This window comes from Rhinolophus sinicus, chromosome 1 (genome assembly GCF_057876585.1).
Source record: "Rhinolophus sinicus isolate RSI-liver-muscle chromosome 1, RSI-T2T, whole genome shotgun sequence".
Taxonomy (NCBI): domain Eukaryota; kingdom Metazoa; phylum Chordata; class Mammalia; order Chiroptera; family Rhinolophidae; genus Rhinolophus; species Rhinolophus sinicus.
The window spans coordinates 165236571-165251738 of NC_142501.1; the positions used below are offsets into that span (position 1 = coordinate 165236571).

Genomic DNA, 15168 nt, shown 5'->3' on the forward strand with positions numbered 1-15168 from the left:
TTCAAGCAGTAGTTACGTTTATTATCACTTAATACAATCCTGGGAGGCTGACTTCTTATGGGGAGGCTGGGGCGTGGGGTATATGAAAAGGGAGATGGGTGGGAAGCAGGCGGTGGGCTGAGATCAGGGGTGGCGGGCCAGGGCAGCAGAGACTAATGGAGGACTGGGTCTGGCCTCGCCTCGCCTGCCCACAGGCCGCTGTCGCCCACCTCCATGGACTCTAACCTGGTGCTGCTGCACTGTATCCTTAGGCCTGTCGAGCGCCGAAGTGACGGAGCTCAAGCTCCTGTGCAGGTGGGCAAGAGGAAGCTGGAGCACCTGCAGCGTGGCCTCCACCTCTTCTCTGCGCTGCTCGAGCTGAAGGAGCTGGATCCTGAGCACAGTGAGCTGCTGCGGGAACTGCTTGCTCCCTCCAGCCCCAAGACCTGCTGTGGCTTCTGGACGACTTCCAGGCAGAAGCAGCCTTCCAGGCAGAAGCAGCCGGCTGGGTCGCACGCCATAGGAGCCCGACCTGAATGCAGCATTAGACGTACGTTATCACGTGGGGAAGGACTGGAGAAGACTGGCTCGACTTAGCCTCTTGCCACCAAGAGCGTTGCCATGGCGGTGAAGTATCCTGTAAGATGGCAGAACTGGTGCAGGAGTCGCTGAGTCTGGAAGCACACCAAGGGGAAGAAGGATGCTAGGACTGGTGGCTGAACTTGGTGGCGGACCTCATCAAGGATCATCAGCAGACCCAGGCCCTCCAAATCGGGAATGAGTGTGGTAGCAGCTCCGAGCCTGTCAAGACTCAGAAGCACCCTCTGGAGCCTGCTTATGATCCATCCACCAGCTCTTTCCCCAGGGCACCAAGGGCATCTATAGTCTGAACTTGGGTGACCATGCTGAACTGAGGGTGACAGCGTTCCACGTGCCAGCGCTGTGAATACCTAGCAGTGAGCCAAGATGAGGGACCCCAGCACTCGCAGAGCCTGACTGGATTTTCAATCAAAGCTGGCATTTACTGAGCACTGTGCCAGGCGGGGCTTTGGGCACTGTACAGGTATTTCCATGTGAGGGAGATTCTGGTGTCCCCATTAGATAAGTTCCTACAGGAGGAAGTTTTAGAACCATGTTCCACACACAGACTGCATCTGTAAGTTAGCAGTTATTACTGTTATGATTCTACAAGTGAGGAAACCAGCAGAGTTAAGGAGCTGGAGGAAAATCAGGGTAGTAATGGAAGAGCAGGGCTGGGAAGCAACACGGTCCAGATCCAAAGCCCACACTTGTAACCACTGGCTCATTCTGCCACCAGCAGTTAGCCAAAGGCATTCAGGCCATCACTTTAGAACCGTATGTCAGGGCAGGTGGTGAGACGCACCCTGACCTAGGATTTGGGAGGCTTGCTGCTCCCATTCTCCATCTCTTCTTGGTCCTTGAGTGAATGGAGTCTCCTTTGAGGTTTGCAAATTAGGGACAGTAGGTTTGTGAGGGCAGACTAAAGTAATGCCTCCTAAGTGCTCCGAAGTGATTGGAAGTCAGTGCCCTTCAAATGTTACTGTATTTCCCCGAAAATAAGACCTAACTGGAAAATAAGGCCTAACATGATTTTTCAGGATGCTATTATATAAGCCCTACCCCAAAAATAAACCCCAGTGAAGATCATAAGATCAGCCAGACTGACACATTTAGTACATCTGTTGAAACACACGACGGACGTATTGAAAAATATTAAGTATAAATATTGACACTAATACAAATAATATAAATTATAATTAACTATTTGTAAATACCAAGCAGAGAATAGATACCCAGAGAGAATAGATCAAATAATGATTCCTGCAGGAATGACTGCCTATTTCCAGCCTCTTGATATTGCAATAAACAAGCCATTCAAGGACCATTTGTGCATGGAAATCAATGACTACATTGAAAATAGAATGGAGAGAAATTTGTGAACCCTAGCCTGCAAGATGTCGTGACTTGGGTGAAGAATTCATAGGACAAACTCACTGACAGCTATGTTGCCAGTGCAATACGAGCAGGCTACATGGACAAGAAGTGTTCATTTCAGGAGAGCTCTATTGCTGGACATGAGATTGGGGCCAATCATTCTACAGGAAATGGAGTCACAAGAAATTCAAGCTGGAATTCGGGGTTTGGAGAGTTATGACAATGTTCCACAAGATGATGATATGACTGTATTTGAATAAATGTAGATTTTTGTACATGAATGAATGTAGATTGTTGAACATGAAAAAACAAGACAGCCCCTGAAAATACGCCTAATGCATCTTTTGGAGCAAAAATTAATATAAGACCTGGTCTTATGTTCGGGAAAATACAGTAGTTCTTAGAAGTATGATTCCTGTGATCCCAGTTTACTATTTTGTATCATCAAAACCACTATCTGATAATAGAACTGGCAAGGGAGCTGAACTTTGTACTTTTAAAATGTAATCTTTCTTCCTTGTTCTAAGGTAATCCTATTAAAGTAGATGCCTTTGCAGTGGAAAAACAATTACATAATACAACTACATTTACCTATGCATAAGTCAAACTACAAACCTCCCACTCCCATTTTTATAAGGCCCTGTGAACTAAGTACAATATTTTGTGAATAAAAAATATTTTGTGAACAAAGGAAAAATATTTCATGAGAAAATTATGAAATTCAAATTTCAGTGTCCAGTTTTAACGGTGATTAATAAATTTCATTTATATTGGAGTTGAGGGCCTATAGGGGGAGCTCTCTCCCTACCACTCATCCTCAATCACCCCAAACAGTAAGAGGTACTTCCCATCTTCCACAGGAAGATGTTTTACTCTACTGCTCCAGCAGGTAATAGGATCTCCTCCTCCAAAAAAAAGCCACTACACTGCGAGTTCCATTTCCTTCCAATACTCTTGTTTACAACAGCTCCTCTGAACTCACTCACCGCCCCCCCCAACCCACCCCCGACTTCCTCTACATTCCTCCTGTGCTTTCCGGTCTTGTGTATGGTTTGCCATTAAACCAAATGTCCCAAACTGCAATTCTTTGTTGTTCCCAAATAAACCTTTTGCTGGAGAAACATTTGGCTCTTTAATATCAATAGAACATAGCCACACTCAATGGTTTATTGTCTATGGCTGTTTTTGTGCTAGAAGTGCAAACTTGAGTAGTTACGACAGACCATACGGCCTGCAAAACCTTAAGAATTTACTATATGGCCCTTTACAGGAAGTTTGCCAAACCCTGTTCTATTAGACAGGATTTAGCCTACAAATGGATTACTACAAGAAGTCAAAATACAAGACATTCAAATTACAAATTATTTCAAAGCCTTGATATGGTAGCAAAAGACAATATGAAAATGTAAACTATTACTGGTTATTGCAAGGCCCAAATATAGCCATTTCTATCTAGACTTGATTTATATTTGGTAAAATATAAAGACTCCCAAACTTGTTTTAAATGCAGGCAGTTCTCACTTTGACTATGCACGCTAAAATAGCAAAGCAATCTTAATTTATGGGGTTAACCATCTATGATTATTCTGTGACCTTAAAATGTCAAAATGTTAAAAATTCTCTTAATGTTGGTTATAAACGTAAATAGTGAAATATTTAAAACATTAGAAACACTGAACATTATAGTGTTCTATTTCTTTATAAAAATGTATTAACAGTAGTTTGAACAGTGCTTGGTTTCTTCTCATTATATAATTTATCACATGGAGTGAACAACTTTTCTATGCCTTGGCAAATCATCATACTCCTAAATTTGGATCAGCTTCTGAAATTTTATCCTTTGTGCTCTCAATGGTGTGAAATATCTGAGAGTTCCTTTAATGTGAAGTTTTTCATCTGTATCACTTCTTCCGAGTTGTGTTCATCCTTTACAACACAACCACTGTCCTCACTTATAAATGTTTGCCTTCACTAAGTTCCTCTGGCTGCATATCTAGAACTAATTCTTGAATGGAGGCAGTGTCAACATTCCCATGGTCATCTACATCTTTTACAACTTCATTTATATTCCAGCCAAATCCTGCAGTGTTTTGCACAGGACAGTCTTAGTCTTGCACTATTGTGCAAAGCCAGGACTGCCTGTAATTCTTGGAATCAGGGTGCAAATTTCACAATAGCATCCTTATCTGAGTTTGCAGCTTCATGAGATGGCTTAACATTAATCAATTCATGCAGACTTCTGAAACGATGAAACCAGCCTTTACTGGCAGTCTTTTTTTCAGTCACCTTGTAATTACCCTTTCCTTCAATGCAGCAACTAACTTGAACGCTTTGGCCTGAATGCTAGCCCAACTGACGGGGATTTGTTTTTGATTATATCCCTCAACCTAAAGTAGAAATGCTCCACTTCAACCCTAAGCGGCTTTCTGTTCCTAGTGCAACTTAATATAAAAGATGTTGAAGCAACTTTACATTGTATTTTATATTCATCAGGTTTTTAAAATATGGCTCATAGCTTCATGTAGGCCTACGTCTCGTCGTATCTTTTCTTTGCTGTCACCATTTTCAAATCTAAACATGTCCAATTCACTTCCACGGTTATCACATTTTGTTTCTTTGCTGCTGTCATCTTTGTTGACCAATTCTGTTTTGATTATCCATTTTTGTAAATGTTGCATAGGTTTCTTATTGGGAGAAAAGAAGGCAACAAAACTATTCTTTACTTTCTGTGTGTGAATAGATGTTCAGTGACCGCCAATCACCAACAGACTTTGAAAGAAGTGACGTAACTGGTTATTGATGATGCACATTTTTTATTTGCGTAATGATTTGTGTAATAAAGAGCTAGCAACAAAGTTTATGCAACAATTCAGTTAATACTGTGGTAACTGAAATTTCAACCATATTGTTGAGCTGGTGTTATTTAAACTGTGAAAACTGATATTCAAGCATGTTGGAATGATACAAAATAAGGACTACCTGTATCTAAAAAGAAAAGCTTGTATTAGTTCATAAATAGTCCATTTTTAATCCAATTCAGTTAACAATCAGCCAAGATTAATCCTAGATTAAATAATAACTGAAACTTTTTTCAAAGGAATGCTAATTCCAAGACTGAATTACTCACTGGAGGTAGAAGAATGTTTGGAGATAATACAGAATTCTTCAAATTAGGATATGCTGACAGTCTAAAGTCATTCTTTTTAGACCTTAGGCCCCCTCTCCTTATTTAAATAATCTTGATGTCTGCAAAAAAGTTCTGGACTTTACCGTTTTCCAGATTGTTCAACTTCACAGTCATCACAAGTCACAAGACCATATGTGTTTACAACTAGGACCCTGTTTACTGCTATAAAACAGTAGCATCCATCCCATTAATGTTTTAGTTTTGTTTATGAATGCATTTATTTTGTAAATCTTTTCATTAAGGGACTTAAAGTTTATACGAACTTTTGTGTTTGTAGAAATTTAAGATAAGAAATACATCACTTCTCAGCCTTTTGGCTAAGATCAAGTGTAGAAATTTAAGAAACAGAAAATTAAATCAACGTTGAGCAGTCACAAGAATGTGTTCCCTTTATACTCCCTCAAATTGGAGAACACCCCAAGACAACACGCCTACTTATTAATGACATATTAACCTGGTATTAGAATCGAGATTTCCAGCTTCCAACCACCTGCCTATCTACTGTTCTTAAAAAAAGATTAAATTATAGGATGGTCACCCACTGGCATATCGAAGAATATTTATAGAATATCCAATATGTCAGCAAATTTAAACACCAGAACATATGACCTCTAAGAATTTCAGGGACTGAAAAGATTATGTCATTATTTTTAACAAAAGATGACTATTAAAATTAAAAGTCTTGTACCCCACTCAATAAATTGCCTTTTCTTAATCTAATCTATTGATTCATAAAATTATACTCTTTGAAATCATGTTTATGTTATCTTTGAAAGCTAAAAGAATAAGGAAAAAATTTAAGTACAATATCCAAATTATCCTCAAATGTCAATTTTTTGTTCAGATTTTTTTTTTGTATTTTGTCAAAGCTAGTAAATTTATAAACCTCTTACCTTATTACATACATCTTTGAATTCTTGATCAGATAAATGAGACAAATGTTTTCTAAGAAAAATATCCTTCAGCTTTATTCCTACAAGGAAAAAAATTTACAGGTAAATCAATGTACAAAAACTAGTATCTATAAGCCTCACGATTTTTTTTCCATTATGTCCTCATCCACATACATTAATCACAACAAATCATGATGTGAACAGCAGTGGAAAAAGTTTAATCATTGGACAGTTATATTTTCTTCTAATTTTCAACTTACGCTCGAGTCATAAGGTTTTCATAGCCTAGTCCTTTTAAAAAAACACATCATATATGCATATTTCTATACATGTCAATTCTCTCATGTAGAACAGATAAGATCTGCAACTTTACTAAGACTGCCAAAAAATCCTTAACAAAGACAATTTCAAGTATATCGTTTATCTACTTTGCATAGATTACCCTATGCTAATTTGCAGGTGTCTTCTTCTCACCCTCAGGCCAAATATAGAAAGGGTAACGATACCTTAATACACTCCAAAACTGGCTATGCCCTGCTGTATATGGACAACAGCCATCAAAAAACTGAGGAATGCCAAGTGGAAAGTTTGGAAGCCGATGTCTCCCCTGTCCTCCCACTGTTTGTTGTTTTAAACTACTGAGTTTTGGGTAATTTGTTACACAGCAATAAACATGTAACACAGAGGGTCATAATCTGTATCTAAAAAGTAAAATGTACAACTTGTAAATTAGTTGAAAAGGTCTGAAATGTTTGGGACAGGATCAGATTCAGAATTATCTTTATATTTGGTCACCAATAGTTTCAAACCCCAAGGCTTTCTGAAGCAAAAAACCAAAATAAAACCCCAGACAACTAAAAGGATAAAAAATTCTCCAAGAATATAAACCAGTACTAGAAATTGATTTTATTATACCAGGACAACAAAATAAAGGTTCTAGTGGCACTAGCTAAGAATCTAACAAAAAGGTAGGTGTTCAACAAGGAAGCTAACAGTCCCAGAAAGCAAAAGCAAAAAGTCTATTTTCTTTTATAGGGTTGTTGTGCGAAATAAATATTGTTTAAAAAAACAAAACAAAAACCCAACTGTGTGTGTGTGTGTGTACAAAGTGCTTAGCACAATGCCTGGCGTATAACCATACACTAAGCATTAGCTGTTAGTTTTTCCCCAAGTGACCAATTAATGAGATTCTATGCCATAAAACAGGCCATTTGATTTCACCAAAGCCTTTACAAATCCATTTTTTTACTTGGACAATCCTCCATTTCCAACTCACTGCTACTGATCCATAAATACCCAATACATTTAAGACAGAAAGATATACTACCTCCCTTGCATATTTCGAGTCATCTTCTAAGACCCAGGAATCTTTTTCCAGCATCTCCAAGAATGTAATTCCTGAAAAGAGATATATTTCTTTTAAATTATGTTATGTAACAGTCAACACCTTTTGCAAATAACATCTTTAGTGCAGCTTACATATCCTCATAAACATGTCAATAATCACAATGGTTCATTATGTGAACAGCAGTGAAAAGGTTTAATCACTGGATATGAAGTTACTAGAGGAAGCAAAGATATAATGATCAAAATAAGAACCTTAATGTCACCAGTAAAACAGTAAAAAATAGCAACAGAAAAGCATGTAAAAGTTATAAACAAAGGTAAAGATACATACATAAATACAACTCAAAAGAAAATAATTCCATTTATAAGGGAGTGCATACTTTCCTATCCAAAAGTACACTAACACCTAGGGCAGTGAGCCCTGTGGCTTCTGTAAAGTAAGTTGGTTATTTTCATTTAAGCAGTCCACAACATTTAAGTAAAACTGTTCTACAGCATAGCAGTTTTCAGTAACTCATTTGTAATTAATAATTAGAAGAATGTGTCAGAATGTGAGAGCCACAGTGTTTCATCTTTCGTAGAACCACAATATCTAGAATCCAATTAAGCAGAAAAGAAAAAAAGAGCACTCTTTTTCTCTGATGCTGAATTGGCATAAACTCTATCTTAAGAATATGAAGAATGAGTGCCTGTAGCTGGGGAGCCCTGCCCCACCCACCTCCCCCTAGGTTTTCTACTACTTCTGAACCCATTTTAACCACAGCCCATTCACCCAGACCTCCACTTCCATCTGTAAAGTCTAGCACCCACCAGACTCGCTCCTTTAATACATCCCATGGGAGTTTCCATTTAAAGTGACCTTTAATGGGGTGGGAGGGCATAAAAGTACTTACTTCCTCTCACAAATCACTGCTTATTTTTGAGATTATCAAATTGCACTGGTTTTGAGTAGTCAACCCTATTTTTCCCCACAAGCCATGCTTCTTTCAAATGCAACTTTGGTGAACATGAGGTTTTTTCCCAGGGACACATGACATTAGAGTAGGAATACACATTCCTATTTGTGTGCCGGGGACTGGAAAAGACAAATTTACCTCAGGCATTGTCTCTGCACTCAAAGAGCATCTTCCAGCAGGTTCCTTACAAACTTTGAGTCCTTAAAAATAGCACAACCACACACTACAAGATACAACTTCATACCTATGAGAATGTGGAGAAATTGGAACCCTCATCCATTGCTAGTGACAATGTAAGATGGTGCAGCCTTAGAATTAGCATGTGACCCAGCAATTCCATCCTTAGGTATATACTGAAAAGAAAACATAGGTTCACACACAACTTGTACAACTAACATTCATAGCAGCATTATTCATAATTACCCCCCAAAATAGAAACAACCTGAATGTCCATGAACTGATGAATGGATAAAAAAAAAAATGTGGCATATCCATACAACAGAATATCTTTTGGCAGTTTAAAAAAAAAAAAAAAAGCAGTACCTATACATGTTACAACACAGATTTACCTTAAGAGCATTCTAAGTGAAAGAAGCCAGTCACAAAGACCATATATTAGTTTCTGATTCCATTTACAAGTATATGAAGTGTCCACAACAAGCAAATCTACACAGACAAAAAGATTAGTGGGCACCAGGGGCTCAGGGTAGGGAAGATACAAGGAGTGACTGCAAACGAGAATGGGGTTTTTTGGGGATAGGGATGACGAAAATGTTCTAAGACTGGTGATGGTTGCACATTCATGGATATACTAAACACCACTGAATTGTATACTTTAAATGGGTTAATTTGTATTTATATGAATCACATCTCCATAAAACCGTTAACAAAAAATAAGGCAAACAATTTTTTTCCTCAAAAATAATTGAAAACTGTTATTTATGCCTATTTAGCTTCATGCAGGTAGGTCTTAACCGGTTGAGTACTAGAAAAGTTTCTAATAGTCTAGTCAACTGACAGTGATTTAAATCCAGGTCTTACCCTTTGCACATCTTACAGCCAAGATAGTACATCCCCCATGGACCAATTTTCCCCAAATTTGTGGACTATTCTTAGGCCATGTGACTTTTAAGAAAGCTACATAAGCAAAAGCTCTGTTAATTTCATTCAAATAAGATGTAAGCACAAGCACATTACAATTTAAAGTAGGAGTAAGTAATACCTTGTGCTGAATCTTCTTGGCTGGAATCTGGACAAAGTAACAAAATGGGGGGAAAGAAGCAATCTTGCTTGAAAATGTAATCATTCCTGCAAGCTAGAAAGGGAAATGAAAAAGTTACAAACACTTCTGTTTTTTATAATGGGCCTCCAACGTTTAGGAAAGAAGCCACTTAAAATGTTAAGGATCTCTTCAAAGACACAAAATAGAAACTATGCCCTACGTTGGCGGCATTGTTTTTTCTATGAAAACTGAAATCTCATATCATAAATACAGACATTGTCCTAAGATCTCATTCCTGAAAGCTGGCCCATACCTTAAACAAAACCATCTTATTTCCCCTTGTCTCTTGCACTTCCTAGTACTGTTGACAAGTCCCCACTAGGTTCTTTCCCAAGAGCCCCAAGATCCTTTTTTCCATCTTAATTCCCCACATTATGGCAAACGATCTTGCAGAAAACGGCTCGTTGAATTAGGAGTCCACGTATTCTCACATTAGACTCATTCAAGGTCCTCTGGGGTAAGGTACCTATCGCCAACCACACCAGCGACTCCTACATTATCTCCGCATCAGGGAACTACCAAATATAAGTCTAGTAAATGACATGCCTCTCAGCAACTAATGTGCTTTTGGCCCAATTTTGTCATCAATATTTCTAGGGCCTTGCGTTTATCCGCCTCCTTCCCAATATATCCTCCATTCACTTTCAGAGCTCGCACCCGAAGTCCCATCGGCACACCTCCGGACTCGTCTCAATCTTGGTCCTACTTCTCCGCGTCGTATTTCCAGTCTCGGCCTCACAATAGGACGATGGCACCGGATTTAACCAGACCGGGTGAAAACAGGAATACGACCACATTACAGAAAAATCCCCCAGCCACCCATGAAAAGAAAGGGAGGAGCAACCAAGTGCTCGTCTTAATGCCCCTGGCCTTTCCGATTGGCTGCTGCGACACAACGTGCCCTGTGACTGGTCACGGCGTCAAGCACCGAGAGGAAGAGTGGGTGCACTGCGCCCTAAGAGCTCACCTTCCCGACAAATAAAGGTCGCAGACGCCGAGCGGGCGGAGCTAAATTTGTCGTGATTCATGTGTTCACTGGAGCTCCGAAGGTGGATCCCCACGTAGCACGACGATGACCCGAAGTTGCTCGGCAGTGGACTGCAGCACCCGGGACACCGCGCAGAGCCGCAAGCGCGGCTACGCTTCCCACCAGTGCGTGTGCGCAGCCTCCAAGCTGTCAAGCCCCGCCCAGCCAGGCGGGCAGTAGGCCAGGGTGGGGCGGGACCGGGCAGTGTGTCGCGCCGTCGACGTGACGTGCTTGACGTGCGTAACGTGGGACGGCGTTAGGAACCTGGGGAACTTCTGAGGACGTATGTCGTTCTGTGTTTCCCGCTGAGAGTTTACCTCCAAATTACTAGTTCTTCTTGCCTGTCGCAGGCCTAATGGCGTTAGCGACAGTTACTCAAAAGGAGTTCTGCTTCCTTTCTGTCGTCTTATTTAACGTGAGGAAACAGGAAGGGAGGGAAGTTTGAGAGACTGTTGAAGGCGTGCGCCCCCATTAGTGTGTGTAGGTTGCTCGCGGGCATGAGTGCAGATCAGTTTTCACCAGGACTGCCTGCCACGGCAGGTTGTTGAGTAGCATTAGCCGAGCTCTGCAAGGAGGGTCCTATTCTGGCGGGAACTCGTCATGGCAAGGAAGGTTCTTTGGGCCCAAGACGGGGGCAGATCTTCAGACCGATCTAATTTGAATCCATATCTGGCTTAGACTGGTACTTAGCTCATTCAAATCAGTGTTCAAGGCACAGTGGGGAATTGAAACGTGGGTAAAACATCCGCAAAGACAAAAAAAAAAAAATGTGCTTCACAACGGGGTAGCCTATGAAGGTAATATGAGATGTAGAGAGTTAAACCATTGACAAAGTGCTTTTATGAGACGATCAAAAAGCTTTATGGGATAGGTGGTATTTGAATTAGACCTTGAACCTTACCTAGATTGGGGGGTGGGAAAGGGAGGAGGACAGCAGTTAAATAGGAATAGCATGGAAAAATATAAAGGGATGGTAAGTGCAGATACATGTACAGAAGTGGAAAAAGTGCTTGGAAACATTTTTTTTGAAAAATCAGAATGTCAGGTTAAGGACTTTCAACTGTGTAGGGTAGGCCTTTTGTAGTCATTATTTTTTTAAATAGGACTGATTCCTCCACCTAAGCTGCTATAATTATATCCTTTCCATTTTCCTCTGGGATTTCTTTTTTCATCAGTTTCTGTTCTTTTTCTATTTTAAACCGCTCTCTCTACAGATTACTTGCCTAAAGTCACTGAGCGTGTTTACATTACAGCCTCCCCCTCATGTGAAAGTAGAGCATGCCTATGAAATGTTTCATGTGCTGAAATGGCAGATAGTGAACAGTATGCCCTGCTTTCAGAAAGTTGGCGTTACACCACGTCATTTTTACGAAAGAGCTACGTTACTACCTGTTCTCACTAACCGAAAGAAATCCAGAGGATTTTCACTTTTATGAAAAGAAGCCCTTACTGTACTGAGGTCTTTCATAAAATAAAGTGGCTTAATTGAGCTTTCAGAATGTGGGGGATACCTGTACTGAATTTTTAAATACAGACACAAACTGTTGAGCCTATGTACTCCTCTACCCTACCAGTCTCCTCAAAACAGGCGCAATCGAGTCCCATTGACTTTTCAACCTACTGGAGCCAGATACCTATGACCACTGCTCTAATGACAGAGGGTCCCTGGTAATCTTGCCAAATCTTAGCACTTCTAAGTCCTTCTCTTGACCACTTTTTTTAAAATTTATTTTTAAAGATTTTATTGGGGAAGGGGAACAGGATTTTATTGGGGAGCAGTGTGTACTTCCCAGGACTTTTTTCCAAGTCAAGTTGTCCTTTCAATCTTAGTTGTGGAGGGTGCCGTTCAGCTTCAAGTTGTTGTCCTTTCAGTCTTAGCTGTGGAGGGCGTAGCTCAGCTCCAGGTCCAGTTGCCGTTGCTAGTTGCAGGGGGCACAGCCCAACATCCCCTGTGGGAGTCCAACCGGCAACCTTGTGGTTGAGAGCCCACTGATCCATGTGGGAATCAAACCGGCAGCCTTCGGAGTTAGGAGCACGGAGCTCTAACCGCCTGAGCCAACGGCCGGCCCTCTTGACCACTTTTTAACTTTAAATCATACTACTTGAAACTCTCACTGCCCTTGGCTTTATTGACATAGTGTCCCTAGTTCTCTTCCTTTTCTTTAATTTCTTCCTCAATTTTTTGCTGCCCTGCTTTTCCTGTGCCTTCTTCTTAGGTTCCTTAAATAGGGAAGAACTCATTCATTGCTTTTATTTGTTACATTGAGGACCACAGTAAGACCTGCTTATTTAAAAAAATAAAAAAGTGATGTATCATTACAATAATTATTATTACAATAGTCTGCTGTGATTCTTCCAGCCTGATTTCTTACCCATTCATTCCATTTTCCAGATTCCTGGCAATATATTTTCTACAACTGCAAATTTTATCATGCTGATTCCCCAAAGGAAGGATTTGCCACATAAAAGTTCTTAGTTTATTAATCCTCTCATGATAAATGTGCGCAATCACCACAGATAAAGTCACTGACAAATCTTTACAACTTATTTTTTCCAGTACCAACTGACTTTGCCGTCCCCTTGACTTTCTTCATTCTATTCTTGCGTTCCTTTCACTCTTTTCTTGAGGGTTTTTTCTTCTTATACAGGCCATGTCTTGCAGGTCTATGTTTGGGTTCATTTTTCATTGCGTAATCCAAGGGATCATAAATCATGCTATTGCCAGTTGTCTTGCCACCACCAAAATGGGTTCTGGATCCAAATACAAAGATGACATCTGGTGTGGTCTTGTATATTTTGGCTAGTTTTTCCCAAATTTCTGTCTTAGGTACTGTTGCCTTCCCCACTTGAACGACATCGGTGACCATTTGTTTCTGCTGAAGTAGTCTATTGGCCATGAACTTCCTGGTCTGGATAGTTACTGTGTTGTTCATGATGGCAGCCGACCCTGAAGCAGCCAAGGATGAAAAGAGCCCCAAGGAAGGATTTTAATCCCTTGCACTCTTCAACATCTAATAGAATCCAAGCTACTCTGTGAAGCCTTTCCTCATACACTTCTCTTCCAACCTGAATTACATTATTTCTCTTATTGTACATGTCTGCTGAATTAAACAAACACATGTCTGTGTATAAATGGAAAGGAATCATCGTGTCTTCCTGCCATTAGGAAGTTGTAAGAAAGGCAGGAGAGAACAGAGATGGGAAAGGAGTGAGAGTACTAAGTACTATGGTGTTAGTCCTAGCAGCAACAAGGTAGTATCAGTCTGAATTTAGGGCTCAACAAAAAGCGACTATGGGAAGGAGAGAATTAGTCTACTTGCCATTGCCTAAAGCTGCCATCGTCACATTTTTTGATCATGGAGTTCTCTACATAAAAAATTTCAGTACATACTCCTGATACATGCATAGTGATTTATAAATTACATATATGAAGTGATATACTAATATATATTATGAAACAAAAACTAAAGGATGGCAAAAAAATTAAATTCTGATATTTTCTTCAAATCTTAGTAGATGAGTACAGACTCCTATGGTGACCACTGACCTGAAGGATGGATCCAAAACTTATTAGCATACAAGACCCTGTGTGATCTGGCCTCTAGATACCTCTCCACCCCATCTGGAACCACTCCCAGCTACCTATACTCTCAAGCCTCCAAATTAACTTATTTGTTAATGTTTTCTCAGCCAATCAGAGCCAAGTACCGTGTTTCCCCGAAAATAAGACCAGGTCTTATATTAAGGTTTGCTCCAAAAGATGCATTAGGGCTTATGTTCAGGGGATGTCATCCTGAAAAATCATGCTAGGGCTTATTTTCCGGTTAGGTCTTATTTTCAGGGAAACACAGTAGTTCATATTTCTATGTTTTTGCATCTGCGTTGAGTGGCCACTATCTTCCTGGTAAACTCCTACTGACACTTCAGCCCTAGCTCCAATATTCTCTCCTCTGAAGCCTCTCCCAACATGCCCCAACACCATCACCACAGTTGTGAAAGAGGTTGCAAGGACATAGGCAAAAGGCTCTGGTTGAAAAGCATGAATCAAAATGACTCAAAGGTGTGGAAACTTACTCTAAGAATATTGGTGCTCTGTCATACGCATACGTAGCTAAATGTGAAGTGGGACTGGCAGGTTGAAAATTAAAGTGATCCTTTGATTCATTCTCTTTTTCTTGGTGGAAAGAGATTAAGAAATTTAACTTATAACCAAAGAAGTATGTGTCTGGTAATTTGTAAGAGTTTTTGCGTGAATTGCAATTCTGTTTTTAAACTTTCAGTTAATGAAACATTTCAAATACAATAGCAAACAAAAAATAATATATAACAAACATGTATGTACCCATCACTAGGATTAAGCAAGTATTAACATTTTACCGAGTTTAAGATTTTTCTTTAGAAGATAATCAGGTTATAGGTGTAGTTAAAGCCTAACCCTCAACCCTTTTGCTCCCTCCGCAGAAATAACCACTGTAGAAGGGGTTTTGTTAGCCACTTTTCTGGAAAAGACTTGATGTGCAGGGAGCCAATTGTAAACTCCT

General features: G+C 40.0%; 2 protein-coding genes and 1 pseudogene across 8 annotated transcripts in view; 1 reads left to right on the forward strand and 2 right to left on the reverse strand.

Moving 5' to 3' along the window:
• LOC141569750 (uncharacterized) lies at window positions 1-10783 on the reverse strand. Of its 7 annotated transcripts, none has more exons than XR_016018780.1 (6): window positions 10278-10428; window positions 9541-9633; window positions 8563-8671; window positions 7343-7413; window positions 6016-6095; window positions 1-653 (listed from the first exon to the last, which is right to left on the reverse strand). XR_016018780.1 is itself a non-coding variant. In XM_088791700.1 (6 exons), exons 5-6 carry the CDS (start codon window positions 6027-6029, stop codon window positions 124-126), a joined length of 402 nt encoding a protein of 133 aa, XP_088647826.1. In that variant the 5' UTR covers window positions 6030-6095; window positions 7343-7413; window positions 8563-8671; window positions 9541-9633; window positions 10568-10783; the 3' UTR covers window positions 1-123. The 7 variants fall into 7 exon arrangements, 5 of the variants coding, with proteins under 5 accessions (XP_088647826.1, XP_088647835.1, XP_088647825.1 ...); XM_088791700.1 differs by lacking the exon at window positions 10278-10428 and adding an exon at window positions 10568-10783 and having other exon boundaries at window positions 1-511; XM_088791709.1 differs by having other exon boundaries at window positions 1-511; window positions 6016-6094; window positions 7346-7413; window positions 10278-10432.
• Window positions 10673-15168, forward strand: part of THAP9 (THAP domain containing 9) — a 23349-nt gene continuing 18853 nt past the window's right edge. Inside the window, 1 exon segment of the mRNA XM_088791712.1 lies at window positions 10673-10752. Coding sequence (XP_088647838.1) covers window positions 10673-10752 — 80 coding nt within the window.
• LOC109447219 (small ribosomal subunit protein eS24 pseudogene) lies at window positions 13165-13798 on the reverse strand (annotated as a pseudogene).